This window comes from Camelina sativa, chromosome 10, assembly GCF_030686135.1.
Source record: "Camelina sativa cultivar CO46 ecotype springtype chromosome 10, ASM3068613v1".
Classification (NCBI taxonomy): Eukaryota; Viridiplantae; Streptophyta; class Magnoliopsida; order Brassicales; family Brassicaceae; genus Camelina; species Camelina sativa.
Window position 1 is genome coordinate 3791003 of NC_141889.1, and position 14014 is coordinate 3805016.

Here is a 14014-nt window from a genome sequence, read left to right on the forward strand (position 1 = left end):
AACCAGCTGACTTTACGCAGCCCGACTAATACCCAGGCCGTAACAACTTGTCCACCACATCTGAGACAATACTACCATCCAATCACATCTGACATTTATGGTCTTAAACAAGCAATGTTTTGAAACCCGACCAGAATTGTGAACCGGACTAGCTTCCGGGTCACCGGGTCATCGGGTCAACCGGATTCGACTACGGGTCAACTGAGTAAAATATGTTTAATATATTTATATAAAATAATTATTTTTTAAAATATTGAAAAAAGAATATCATGTTTCATAGTTTAATAATAATAATAAATGATTAAAACTTTTAAATTCAAATAAAAAAAACAAAAAAACACTAATAAAACATCTCCAAAAACAATCAATTGTTCTTACGCAAAGCATGAGAGATGACAAAGAAGTTGAAAAAAAGATGTGTGTCGTGAGTCATGTGTGTTGCCGTCTAAGTTATAAAAGAATAAAAAGTTTTTAAAATAATTAAATTGTGAATCCTTATATTTTTTTCATAAATCAAGTTTAGATTTTTTTGAACTGCTAACCAGCCGGGTCAACCGGTTCACCGGGTCGCGGGTTAATAGCGGTTTTTTTTAGGTTTTACTGGTTTTATTACTATCGGTTATTAGCACTATAAGTGAACCCGTAAAGTCTTCGGATCATGGGTTAACCGGTCGGACCGGACCGGGCGTGAAAACATTGTAAACAAGTTTCCTTTGTATCCAAGAATTGGATTTTAAAACCGTGACTAGAAATGGGAAAAAAGAACTCGTCAAACAATGTTTTAACATAGAAGCCCATAAAGTGTTTGTATAGGACTGACTATTGGACATCCAAAAAAAAGGCCCATAATTACATCTCCCCAATTTTTCGATTCGACTCAATTTTCCCAATTAGAGAACCCTCCGAAGAACCCTAACGTCGGCGAACATCACAAAAACCTCAATGGCTCTTCTCCTCCGTACTCTTCAAAAATCACGCATTTCTCCATCTCATACCTCAAGAACCCTAGTTTCCTGGGTTCGATGTAAATCTCTGTTACCAACCCCACAATCACGAGACATCGCCACCTCGACAGCCAAATCCCCCTTCCGATCAAACATCCTTCGAATCATAAGAAACGAGATCCAGTATCAATCCGATTATGCTCCTCCGCATCAGGTATCATCTTATTTATTTTAAAATCACTATCAGACCTTATAAAGTTTGGATTTTTAGCTTGCAATCTGATCATGTTTAGGCTAGTCTTAGATTTCGGATTTGTTATCTGGGTAGACATGATCAACACTGTATTCGACTCAATTTGTACATCAAGTATTAGACTTTTGTTCAAGATCCAAGCAAATGAGAAGAGAAGAGATGCTGATGTTTTTTTTTTTGAGTTAAACTATGTAATGCAGCCAGCGACTGAATTCAAATCATTCTCTGTGGTGGATAGTCCCGGTGAGCAATGCATTGTGATGAAAGGGAAGTTTGGAGAAGAAGAAAACATCAAAATGGAAGCAACTATGTTTGATGGGTTTTTGACTGTTCCAAGAACAGGTTTAGATGCTTCAGGGCACGATCTCCGTCTCCATATTAGCTTGCTTGTCGACATTTCCAAGATTGATGGAAGTGAAGAGATTGAGTTCCTTTGCTCTGTCTGGCCTAACCGTATCGAAATTCGAAAGCTTTACAAGCTTAGACGCAACAAAATCACTCGTCAACCTTACTTGGGACCAAATTTCGTGTACTTATCTCTCTCTGCTTAGTCTCCTTGAATCATTTACAATGTAGAGTGAAGTGTTTAACTAAACTAGTCTTGCAGGAATTTGCTAGTTAAGTGCAACCACTGAAGCTTGTGATCTTTTTTTCTTTGCAGGAGCTTGAAGTATGATTTTCAGACAGCTATTCGGGAGTTTTTGCGAGTAAGAGGAATCGATGGGGATCTTTGTTTCTTCTTGCATGAATATATGATGAATAAGGATAGGATTGAGCTCATTCAATGGTTGCGAAACCTAAATTCATTCATCGCAAAATAAACACGAATTCTTTCTTCGTTTTTTACTGCTTTTGATTATACTGTTATCAGTTTAAGTAGAAATTATTGGCTTTAGTTACTTTCAAGTATTGGTTGCATAATGCTTGCAAACATTGGTGCTGCCTCCGACTGCTTGTCTTAAACTGTACGTGCAATTTGGGCCTTGGATGAATAAACAAGAAAAATTGGCTCAATATCTATCGGGTGGATGTAGTTGTTTTGTATATTTTATATGCAGTTGGTTGGCTCAATATCTATTGGCTCACGCTACGCCGCGGTTTTCTTTAGAACTTTTTTTTTTAATAATACATATAAGTTGTAATATAAATCATATTGTTTAAAACTATAACTAAATCAACCAGATACATGCCTCTCATTTTTGAAGAACAATACATGAAATGAACGCCTTATACTGAAATTCCATATACAAGATTCATGTGATTTTTAGAGTATTTATTTGTTTGTTTTTTTGAAAAAAATGTATAAAAATATACTGTCTGCACATAGATTTAAAAAGAAATTTCATTTAAATTTTTTACATTAAAAACATGATATTTAGAGTAATAACAACAAACTTTATATTATCTCACTGAGACATGGAATCAATAATCAAATAACATTAAGAAACCTCTTGATCGTATCTTGATCTAACCTTGCCAGATATCATATCGTCGGACTAAGCTTTTTATAACTAAGAATCTTTAAGAAATCTTTCAAAGCTTTCATTTTCAATGTCTTTGACACTTTAATTTGCAGACAAATATTTGTCTAAGATCAAAGATGCAACTGATTGTCGCCAACCAAATAATCAAAATACTAAACACGGTGGGAACGCATACTAACTTTTCTAAATATGATATCCTCACATAAAATATAGATAGAATGAAATATATTTCTCCAACCATCCTCCTTTCATCTCGATTCGTTATAGCTCCCTTTTTTCAAGATCCTTCATAACTTTAAACACATCCTAAGGATTTTTCATATGAAACGTTTTTGGTTATGTTCTTCTGATCAAATTCTTCTTCACTTCAACTTCAATCATCGATTTGAGAAGGATTGACATAGCGGCACGGCCTTGATTGGGAGGAGGGAGAAAAAGTGACGTGTAAAGGAGATTGATTTTTATTGGAACATAAGACCTAGTTGTATTAATTGTTATAATTTGATTGGATTAAGTTTTTAATGATATGTCATGTTTAGAAGAGTTTAAAAAGCTTAGGTGTCAACACCAGGTGAGAAACGTTCAACTTTTATTGTATTGATTACACATTTTTAATTAATAACTCCACGAAAGACTGTTGTAATATGAAAGTCTTCAAGATAATCAATTTATAACGTTGGCCATGAAACGATTGCTTAGGCTTTGTGTAATAAATGTGTATGATGGGATCACGCTTACCAGTTAACACCAGCAGAAATAGTGAAATACCATAAATGGTAACATCTCCCTTCTGGTTATAAATTTTGATAAATCTGATTATCTGAACATATATAATCTCTATAGAGTCGGCATCATCCAAATTCAAATTTTGGCGGAGTGTGAGCTAAAAGAAAGAAAGTTAGAAGTGATCATGACAAATATTGATCATGACACGAGCAAAAGGTCCATGATGAACTAATTATATTCATCACCATCGATCTATCATAGCTACTGTTAGTTAATAATTACTTAATAATGATTTTTTTTAGTATATCTACGAAATCCATATGGTATAGTAACTGTTATGTTCTGGCTATCTAGAGTTGACGAGTAAAATAATTCATTGTTTAATTTAAAATGTGAAATAACTAAATAAGTAAAGAGTGATAGAGTAGGAAGTGATTAGGAAGCATCCGAACAAGAAGCATATCAGTGACCGGTGTGGTTAGCCCTTGTGGGAGACAAGATTACCTCAACTTATGCTCATTTTGATTTTCCTACTCCATTTAGTATTAGTATTTTTTTTGCTTCTTTTATTATTATTAAGTTTTATGGGCATCTTTCTCTTTAATTATTTTCTTAAATTAAACATTACACCAAAGTGTTGCTGTTAGGACATCTTCTTTCTCATATTTAAACGTGAATAATTATACATGTGCGTACAATATATGAGACTATGAGCCAATGACAGTAGCTAATGACAAGTGATTTCCAATAACTTATTCAGAAGTAGAATCTTTACAGATTTGGTGTATAACATGGATCTTCTAGAAAACTCATTTCTTTAATCTTTCTAATGTCATCAGCAGCTATTTAAATGGCTTAATGATAATGATTTATATTAGAGAGTTGTCTTTTATTTTCCTATGAATTGCATCGAAGTGTTGATGTTCTTTTTAAAAAGTAAAACTTTTTCCGTTTTCTTTTTATTCTAGGTTTATCGAGACTATAATTGTCACAAGCTACAAAATTAAAAAAAAAAAAAACTGCCTTTCTTCAGAAACTAAATATTTTTTCTTAGGTTTGTAAAAGGTTCTAAAAAATTTAGGCAAGATTCATAAGTCATTTAGATCCTAGATCTTGCGAGATTTCTTGTAAACCTTAAGCTGGAATTCTGAAACTTTTGGTTCTAATTTGGAAAACGAAACAAAATGATATATATTCTTGGAAAAAAACATAATCGTACTATTTTTTATTTTTGGTTAAGAAGTGCCAAAACGTATTCTCTATTCGAAGAGACTATTTTATAGAAAACGAGAGGCACAGAAACGAACACGCTTTGTGGTCAATTCAAGAAATCATACAAAATAAAATGATAAAGTATCATTGGGATCTTATTTTGCATCCACCAAGCTTGTTTGGCTGATGATATGGATGGAACCCAACTTCGAGAAATTCTTTACTTTTTGTTTTATTATTTTAATCTTTATATATTCATAAGTATATATTTATAAAATTTTGGTTTAATGTTAAGATATAAATATTTATATAAAAAATATATTGTAAGTTACTCCCTTTATCTCGTAAATATTGATGTTTTGGGATATTTTTTTGTCCCACAAAGATTAATGTTTTGTAAATTTTAAAAAGTAATTATTGAAAATATTTAAAATTTTGAATTGTTATTGGTTTAAAATTAAATAATATATCTTTAATAAAAATATATATATATTTAAACTCAGTAATCATTGTTTTTTAAAATGTGTAAAAGTTTCTAAACATCAATATTTTTTAGAGATAAAAGGAGTACTATATATTGTGTCAGCAATTTCCTCTGTTGACTTCAAAGTTTAATTCGAGCATACGACACAGTGTCCGGTGACTCAAATCGTATAATTCATTATTTTTCCTAAAATCTCATATGGTAAGAAGAGTGTACTTACTATCCAAGTAATGATGAGTACATTATAAAAGTCTGTCTTAGGTAGGCGCTGACGTTAAAAAAAAAAAAAAAAAGAGAGAAAGAGTATGACTTTGTTTGATTAACATCGGCATTAGCCATTATTGATTGTTTGTTATGGGGATATATATATATACAACTTGGTTTCCCAAAATCTTTTCTGAACCTGTACGAGTCGATAGGTGAAAGAAAAGCCATGAAGCACGCTCACGCGAGTCTCGCACTTCCCACCACCCTTCACCATGCTCTCTCCCTAAAGCCTGTCTTTGCTTTATCTTCTACATATATTTTAAAATTATAATACTACCATAGTTTGCACTAATAACCAAGGTAAATGAAAATAATAATAATAATAATAAATAACTAAGGTAAATGTATATCCGTTGATGATGATTACTCGACTTAGTTGTCAATTCAATCCTCATGGCAATATAATTAAGGAAAGTTTGAAACTATGGTAATAACTAAATTCTATATTCTACCTTGTATTGTATACTAACTTACTAAGTACAATATCAAAAAACATATCTTTAACCTTAATTACATGATATACAGAATCATCTTCATAAACACTTTCACATTTTTATCCTTTTAAAAAAATTCTTTAATCTTCTTTTCCTTTTCAATTAATTATCACTAAACTAAAAATAATATTATTCCCACAGTCAAAAGAAACCAAACCAGAAGAAAAAGGCGCGTGAGAATCACGCTCCATGTTTTGTTTTCTAATGGAAAAGAAAAAAAAAATTCCAGAAATGTTTCTAAAAAAGAAGAGAATTCCATAAAGATCAATCAGAGAGTTTTAAGAAACCATATATAGGCTTAGATTTTCTCTTTTGACATCTTCATTGCTCCTCCTCTTATATTTTTCTTCTCCAAACTAAACCTCTTTACTCTGCCTATATAAACTCGTTCTCTATCTTCTCTTCTCATTAAAGAATCCGAACGTTGTTGTTGTTCTTCTAGTTCAAATCTATGACGATGACTATAGAACAAGAAATCGAAGTCTTGGACCAGTTTCCAATTGGGATGAGAGTTCTTGCTGTTGACGATGACCAGACTTGTCTCCGGATTCTCCAGACTTTGCTCCATCGCTGCCAATACCACGGTTTGCTTCCTTCTCTCTCTCTTCTTGTTACTTAACTATTTGCATGTTTAATTTTAATAAACGCTCCTTTGAAAATCTTTTTTTTTTTTTTTTCTAGAATTTGATTTGGTTTATCCACTAAAAGCTACAAAATTTAGCCTCAGATTCGTTTCCTGTCGAATTATATGATTTTAAAGACGGGTTTCAAGAGTCAATTCAGATTTAGTTAGATTTACAATTTGAAAGTTGAAGAAAAAGCTCTGCATATTTTTATGTTTCAGGTTGTATTGCTTCACATGTGTCACAATGCTCATTAGTATCTTTTGAGTGCTTTGAATTTGTAACAGTCTCTTTTGCTCGGTAAAAACTCAGACTTTTGGGATTTGTTACAGATTTGAATTTGATTGCTCCACATGTGCCACGAAGCTCATCTGCTTCTTACTTACTTCTTTTAAATGAGTTCGTTGGATTTGAGAATGAGTTTCTTGCTCTGTAAAAACTTAGTATTTGTGGCAAGTGTCATACATTTGATAGCTCCAGATGTGTCACAGAACTGATTGGTTCTTACTTCCAAATTTCTGAGTTTGTTGAACTTGAGAATTAGTCACTTGCTCTGTAAAAACTAAGACTTTGAGGGTGATTGTTACAATTACATTATAATGTGCAGTTACAACAACGAACCAGGCCCAAACCGCATTGGAGATGTTGAGGGAGAACAAGAACAAGTTTGATCTCGTTATTAGTGATGTAGACATGCCAGACATGGATGGTTTCAAGCTGCTTGAGCTCGTTGGTCTTGAAATGGACTTACCTGTCATAAGTACGAAGCTTTCCTCTTGTTTTCATAGTTCCTATGAGAAAGTTTTGATCTTTGATATGATCATTGTTTCTTGCAGTGTTATCTGCGCATAGCGATCCAAAGTATGTGATGAAAGGAGTCAAGCACGGTGCCTGCGATTATCTGCTTAAACCTGTTCGGATTGAGGAGCTCAAGAACATATGGCAACACGTAGTGAGAAAGAGCAAACTTAAGAAGAACAAGAGCAGTGTGAGTAACGGTACGGGAAACTCGGATAAAGCCAACAACAACAGAAAACGTAAAGAACAGTATGAAGAGGAGGAAGAGGAAGAAAGAGGGAATGAAAACGATGATCCAACGGCTCAAAAGAAACCTCGTGTTCTTTGGACGCATGAGCTACACAACAAATTCTTAGCAGCTGTTGATCATTTAGGCGTTGAGAGTAATCTTTCTTGGTCTCTTTACCTCTAGTTTCCAGTTAGCTTCATGTTCTGATTTTAAAAAAGTATTTGATGATGCAGAAGCTGTACCCAAAAAGATTCTTGATCTGATGAATGTTGACAAACTCACAAGAGAGAATGTTGCGAGCCACCTTCAGGTGAGAGTGAGACTTTGACTCTTCTTCTGATTTGTTGTGTTAGTTTGTTAATATGATTCCATTAAACACATTTGCAAATGTCGTTTGGTTTTAGAAATTTCGAGTTGCCTTGAAGAAGGTGTCTGATGAAGCCAATCAACAAGCTAACAGGGTGGCCATTGACTCACATTTGATGCAAATGACTTCTCACAAAGGAGTTGGCGGCTTCTACCACCACCGAGCAATACCTGTTGGATCCGGTCAGTTCCATGGTGGAGCCACAATGATGAGACATTACCCTTCAAATAGGAATCTTGGTCGTGTAAACTCCCTTGCAGGAGGAATGTTCCAACCAGTCTCATCATCGTTTCCTCGTAACCACAATGATGGAGGTAACATACTTCAAGGGTTGCCACTTCCGCCACTAGAAGAGCTTCAGATCAACAAGGCTTATCAAAGCTTTAACTCACAACAGAACTCTCTAATGGTTGCTCCCAATAATCTCTTACTTCTCGAGGGTCACCCGCAGTCATCATCGCCATCGTTGAACCAGGGTTTTTCACCTCACTTTGAGATCAACAACAACAAGCGTCTAGAACATTGGTCAAACACTGTATTGTCAACCAACATGCCACAGAGAAATGTTCATTCAAAACCTGACACCTTGGAATGGACCACCTTCTGCGACTCAGCCAGTCCGCTTGTAAACCCAAACCTAGATACCAGTTCGACATCTTTCTGCAGAAACACGGATTTTGGATCCTCGAATGCTGCACAAACAGACTTTTTTCATCCATTACAGATGAATCAGCAGCATGCCAGTAACTGGGGTCCAATGACTGAGGCTCAACTTTTTAGAAATTGTGATTCAAAGGAAGGTTTACACATGGCTTCAGATGCTGGCTCCTTAGATGATATAGTCAATTCCTTAATGACACAGGTATAAAATAAAAGCATTTACACTTTGCTCCTTTTTTTTCACTTGGAGATTTCTGAATCTTTATTGATTATAACAGGAACAGAGCCCAACTGATTTCTCGGAAGGTGGTTGGGTGATGGTTTAACTCACTCGGAACAGAGCCAAACTGATTTTTTCCCTTTTCTTTGTCAACTTTGTTCTACTAGCTCTTGTATTCAGACACAATCAATTATTATTATCTTTGGTTCTGTCTCTTCTCTCTTCCTTCCCCACTGGTCTGAGCAACTTAAGTAAGAGCCAAAATCCATAAATAAATTCAAAGTGGCCACTACTAACCTTGACTTAGGTGTCAACCACTTAACATTGGTGACCATTGGAAATGTCCAGTAATGCCGGAAGGAAAAAATAAAGCCTACTAATCTTTTATCAAAAAGAAAAGGAAAAAGAAACAAAGCCTATCACGAAAATAAAGTGATAACGACAAATACAAAGCTGAGAGATGTCATTAGATTAATACATCATCATAACCCAATTACAATAAAGTGTCTTTTAGCGCACACGCATGCATATAGAGGAGCCTCATCAAACTATACTACTAAATTACTAACACAAGCAACTTATTACAAAGATACTACTACTAATTAATTTAATTATCACCAGCTAATATATTAAAAATCAAGAAAATGATTTGTAAAATTATTAACATCTCGTGGGTCAAAACCGATCCTCACAGTAACACCTTTAGCATCTTTAGGGTTCTTCATGAAATAAGCAACTTGCGGAACTGGAGGACACAGTGGTGCCACGTTATCCGCCAGCTCGCCGCAGCTGCCAAAGCCAACATTGTGAAATGGCATTTTTGTCCAGTCGGAGATTAGGGTTAGCTCTCTGAGAGGAGGGAGATTTCCGTCATTTCTTTGATCACCACCTCCAAGTGCTTCCATATAAGAGTTGATGTAGCCTTGGTCAATTGAATTCTTCGCTTCTCTGATCTTGTTCACTATTGACTCGAGCGTTAGTTCTTCGAGTAATTCTTTGGTGGTGGAAACCACCGAGGCAAGCACGTAGGCGTTGCCGGAAAACCCTTCGGGCAGCGATGGCTCCGTCCTCTTCCTTATGTCTACCGCGAATTGTAAACATACCATGGCGTCTCTCCTCAACCCTAAAGCCCTTGTTCTTGCCTACGAAGTTATACGGTTAGTAAATATATTAATGTTTCTTGTAATATATATTTAAAAAAATTAATATATATATATATATATATATATATATATTTTCATCTTAAAATGTTTTGAAAATTTTCAAACGCAACCCTAAATTGGGTTAACATAAACGCAGAAAAAAACAATCAAGACCAACTTATTAGTGATCCACATAATCAAAAGAAAATTTAGTGAAAAAAAAAAATTCGTAAAAAAAAAAATTCTTGAATTAAGTTACCTTCCACAAATGAGCAGCAAGAAACTCAAAGGGGGAGCACAAGAACCCTTCTAGTGATTTCTTCTTCATGCTTTCTATCGCTTCGTCATTAAGGTCGAACGTTTTGATTACAAAACCAGAGTCTGGTAACTCAAAATTACGGTTTTGCTCCTTATGGGTCATCATCGCCTGTTTGATCAGCTGGTACAGATGATCAATGGCTGCAGCATTGGTTACTCGGAGAGCCTCCCGGCTCTGATTCAAGTCCCGGTTAAACAGTAGATTTCCTCGATCATGAACCGGTTTGATGACCAAATGATCCTTTTTATTAGTAACCTTACCATTCGATCTGTTGTGAATGTGAGAGTTGAAAGCCCACGCATGAATAAAGTCGTAAGCTGAGATTCCATCAAACAGTGAGTGGCTTGTACCGATTCCAATTGAGTAACCTCCACATGCAAATCTTGTCACCTACATTTATAATACGTCGATATATACATCATCAAATACTGACTAAAACCCTACCCGTTTTTAATGTTTTGTTGATTATTACTAGTAACAGAAATATCGACGCTTTACATTTTTTGGTATACACATGGATTAAGAAACATCAAACATCCAAAAACTTGAATTTACAGTAAAAGTATTTTATATTTTTAAATACATATTTATTTACCTTTGACGTATAAACGTTTTGCTTAGATTGTCCGTTCTAATTCGAATATGATCTCAAAATTCCTTATTAATATATGTGCTTATAAAAATTAATCTAACCTGCCATGCATGAGTCGTATTGATGAAAAGCTGTGTTGGTAACTTGGTATCTAGTGAAGTACGTATATAAACATTGATATATATATATATATATATATATACATATTGACAAAGAATAGTAACATGTTTACAGGTGTTCACAGTTCTTGAGAAAAAAACGTACTGTATATTTGCGATAAACTTACCTGAGCAACAACAAGAGGCATCACAGAGAAATCACCATCAAAGGAAGGCTTGTAAACCAACGTCTCATAAAACTCATTGTACTGAGTCAAATCACCAAGCTCCAACAATTTGACACCGGTCACCGTCGCCTCCACTATGACTGCGCCGCCATCATTACACTGGATGTTGAGGTTGCAGCCACCTTTGTCCAAAGCCAGCCTCCCGGCAGCGGGATACCACACAGACAAAGTCTCCTCCAACCCGAGTTTCAGGTCGGAGAAGACGGAGCCAAAGTCACGAGATGTGGTGTTCTTGTAGAAGAAGACCAAGTACATGAGTAAAGGACATTGACGGTCCAAATTGGAGAGAGTGATTAGTTTCTTCTGGTCTTGGTTTTGATGTCTCGGATATACATTAAGCTTTTGGATTATATCGATACGTGTCGCCATTAACATGTGCATGTAGAGTTGAATGTAAAATGTGGCTGTGTGTGAATGTAATAAGTAAGATGTGTAATGCCTATATATAAACGAGAAGATAAACTAAAGGAGCTTAATCATATGCCAAGGAGCCACTCTATGTGTCTCTTCAGATAGTTTTGAGGGTTTTATATTTTATTAATAATCTAATTTTCATCGAAGTGCTCTTTGCTTACGAATGATTAATTAGTTCCAACACTAATTATCCTTGGCTTACAATTGGTGGTGTTTTATCATATTGTTATTTGAATTCGAATACAAATGATTGTAAAGATTCTTCCATTTTGCATATTTTATGCTATTGTGATACAAAAAGCAAAAGCCTATTATGTGCTCTTTGGCCTATTATGTGTTCACCGCTCACACAAACATATCAATTTATTTAGAATATCCGGAGACAAAAAATGGGTGATACTTATAAGAATTGTTTTTACTTTTTATTTTCGTAATTCTTATTTTGTTCATTAACTACGTACGTTTTCTGTTTTTTTTTTTCACCTCAAATGTACTAATGCCAGATTTTTAGGAAGAAAACATAATTCAACATTAATCTATATTAGTTTCGAAAGTCTAGTAATACACATACAGTATGTTGGTTGCTAATTAATGCGGTGTAAATTGGTTGCTAATGTCGTGTAAATTAGTAAATATATATGGTAGAAGAGTAGTATGATCTGTCTTAAGCTTGCACTTGCACAATGGTCAATAGACAATAGGGTTAGGTGAAATGAAAAGGCTGTACACAATCATACAAACCCTACAACCCCCATCACGGGAATGCTATCTTCCCCAAGAGACTTTATCATTTAAGTGTTTAACGGAACTTATTACAAAAAGGTCAAACATACACTATCGTTGCAGATAAAAAGCAACTAAGTTGTCGTCGTTATAGCCTCGTGTCGTTTCAACACAATTTATGCGGTTTGGAAAAAAAATACACACACAATTATGAAAACAGTTCACATTTTTGTGTGTGTGTGTCCTGGTACACATGTATTATTCACATCTTTGATATAGACACAGTTTTAGTGTAAATACAATATTACTGCAAACGCCAAAACTCAAACCAAAGAATAACCTTCAGTTTTTTATTTTTCTAGTGTTCACGCTCAGACTGGTTCACGTTTATAATTAGGAGATAAATTCACGTCTTGGGCCTTTACGAAGAACTAATTAGGCATTAGTGCGACCCTAATTAGTTAGTACACCATTTTTTAAGTTAGTAAAGTACCATTTTAACACGGAAAATACAATCTGGTTACCAACAGACCAAATACCTAGCAATTTGAGGAGAAAAGATACTAATCAATAATTGCCTCTCATTATTTACTAGTATTATCTTTGATTATTCGGCCACATAAAGAAAAATTAAATAAAAGGTGTCATTCGTAAGAAGGAAGCTTGAATTAGGATTTGGGAGCATCACAGCCTGGCTTGTCCCTGATTCGGTGTATACTGTATATAACTTTGAAAACTGAAACATGTATATATACGAAACGTACGGACTGAATTGCGTACAACACGTGTAATGTATGCATGCTGTATATGAGATGCTTAGTCTTATATATACTTAAATTCATGAAGCTAAACTTCAGTATATATCTACTCAGCTGTATATATTAGATCCCCCCCCCCCCCCCCCCCCAACAAAAAAAATAAAATAAAAGAACCTTCGTTTGAAAATCTGTTATTGCTCTCTTTTATTATACTGAAAATTAGTTCCAATTAGTTGTCGCTGGTTTAAAATTATTCTACATTAATCGGGCTTAACTGTAGAATAGTTTTAAATCTACCTTGGCAAAAAAACAGTTGGAAACAATTTTGATACGTGTAGTAGTATGTAATAAGATATTGAGAATACGTATATAAAAGTGTAAAAGTGGAAAAGCTAGAGTGGAGAAGTTGGTATATGTTTGGGAGTTGGAGTAAGCGTGGGATTTAAAGGCTTCTCTTTTGTCTCCTCTTTCCCACCATTTTCCCTGTTATCAGCGGCTCCTCTCTTTTTCCTCTTTTCTCTTTTTGTATTTCCCATTTCTATATACATTACTACTTTGTTTCTTCATTTGATTTATACTAATACTATCCTAACAATAATGGTTGTATTTACTATATTTAGCGGAGACTAGAAAAATAAATGCGATCAAATTCATTCTAATTGATACGGTTAGGTTAGGGAATGAATGTTCTCTCCTAGTCCTCGTAAATCTAGATCAGAGAAATCATTAGTTTACATAACTAACATATGTGTGTGGCTTTGGGAGAGCTCTAAAGACATTCCTTTGGTTCACTTAAAGAAGATGATCATCAAATATATATGATTTTTTTTTCCAAAGCAAAAGGCATGCAAGGATTAAAATTGGCATTAACAAAGAGATGAGTGGAAAAAACTTGTTTATAAGCTGGTGTTTGGAGTTATTTCAAGTTGTGTGTGCATAGTTGATCAAGAGAAGTGTAG

General features: G+C 34.6%; 3 protein-coding genes and 1 long non-coding RNA gene across 6 annotated transcripts; 3 read left to right on the top strand and 1 right to left on the bottom strand.

Annotated features, from left to right (window-relative positions):
• The first annotated feature begins 828 nt into the window (after positions 1 to 828).
• On the top strand, positions 829 to 2211 carry LOC104716995 (uncharacterized protein At2g39795, mitochondrial). 3 transcript variants are annotated; one of them, XM_010434495.3, is made up of 3 exons: positions 829 to 1158; positions 1380 to 1726; positions 1859 to 2211. In XM_010434495.3, exons 1-3 carry the CDS (start codon positions 943 to 945, stop codon positions 2016 to 2018), a joined length of 723 nt encoding a protein of 240 aa, XP_010432797.1. In that variant the 5' UTR covers positions 829 to 942; the 3' UTR covers positions 2019 to 2211. The 3 variants fall into 3 exon arrangements, with proteins under 3 accessions (XP_010432797.1, XP_010432798.1, XP_087325299.1); XM_010434496.3 differs by having other exon boundaries at positions 1398 to 1726; XM_087469173.1 differs by having other exon boundaries at positions 844 to 1158; positions 1398 to 1769.
• A 3844-nt stretch (positions 2212 to 6055) lies between these two features.
• On the top strand, positions 6056 to 8976 carry LOC104716996 (two-component response regulator ARR10). The gene is made up of 6 exons (XM_010434498.3): positions 6056 to 6448; positions 7095 to 7247; positions 7324 to 7668; positions 7748 to 7824; positions 7919 to 8743; positions 8820 to 8976. Exons 1-6 carry the CDS (start codon positions 6316 to 6318, stop codon positions 8865 to 8867), a joined length of 1581 nt encoding a protein of 526 aa, XP_010432800.2. The 5' UTR covers positions 6056 to 6315; the 3' UTR covers positions 8868 to 8976.
• Positions 8977 to 9207: 231 nt separating this feature from the next.
• On the bottom strand, positions 9208 to 11541 carry LOC104716997 (brassinosteroid-related acyltransferase 1). Its single transcript, XM_010434499.3, has 3 exons — positions 11101 to 11541; positions 10163 to 10612; positions 9208 to 9903 (listed from the first exon to the last, which is right to left on the bottom strand). Exons 1-3 carry the CDS (start codon positions 11539 to 11541, stop codon positions 9391 to 9393), a joined length of 1404 nt encoding a protein of 467 aa, XP_010432801.1. The 3' UTR covers positions 9208 to 9390.
• LOC147935779 (uncharacterized) lies at positions 9704 to 11675 on the top strand. Its single transcript, XR_015568470.1, has 2 exons — positions 9704 to 9918; positions 11049 to 11675. It is a non-coding gene; the product is annotated as an uncharacterized LOC147935779 (long non-coding RNA).
• Positions 11676 to 14014: the final 2339 nt, after the last annotated feature.

What these genes read in the sequence shown, in the direction of transcription:
- LOC104716995 (XM_010434495.3), top strand. Translation starts at nt 943, where the DNA reads ATGGCTCTTCTCCTCCGTACTCTTCAAAAATCACGCATTTCTCCATCT. An exon ending in ATTATGCTCCTCCGCATCAG is followed by an intron (nt 1,159 to 1,379) that starts GTATCATCTTAT and finishes TTTTTTTTTGAG; the next exon opens with TTAAACTATGTAATGCAGCC. An exon ending in TACTTGGGACCAAATTTCGT is followed by an intron (nt 1,727 to 1,858) that starts GTACTTATCTCT and finishes TTTTCTTTGCAG; the next exon opens with GAGCTTGAAGTATGATTTTC.
- LOC104716997 (XM_010434499.3), bottom strand. Translation starts at nt 11,541, where the DNA reads ATGCACATGTTAATGGCGACACGTATCGATATAATCCAAAAGCTTAAT. An exon ending in TGCCTCTTGTTGTTGCTCAG is followed by an intron (nt 10,613 to 11,100) that starts GTAAGTTTATCG and finishes TTATAAATGTAG; the next exon opens with GTGACAAGATTTGCATGTGG. An exon ending in TTGCTGCTCATTTGTGGAAG is followed by an intron (nt 9,904 to 10,162) that starts GTAACTTAATTC and finishes ATAACTTCGTAG; the next exon opens with GCAAGAACAAGGGCTTTAGG.
- LOC104716996 (XM_010434498.3), top strand. Translation starts at nt 6,316, where the DNA reads ATGACGATGACTATAGAACAAGAAATCGAAGTCTTGGACCAGTTTCCA. An exon ending in AATGGACTTACCTGTCATAA is followed by an intron (nt 7,248 to 7,323) that starts GTACGAAGCTTT and finishes TGTTTCTTGCAG; the next exon opens with TGTTATCTGCGCATAGCGAT. An exon ending in TCAATTCCTTAATGACACAG is followed by an intron (nt 8,744 to 8,819) that starts GTATAAAATAAA and finishes TGATTATAACAG; the next exon opens with GAACAGAGCCCAACTGATTT.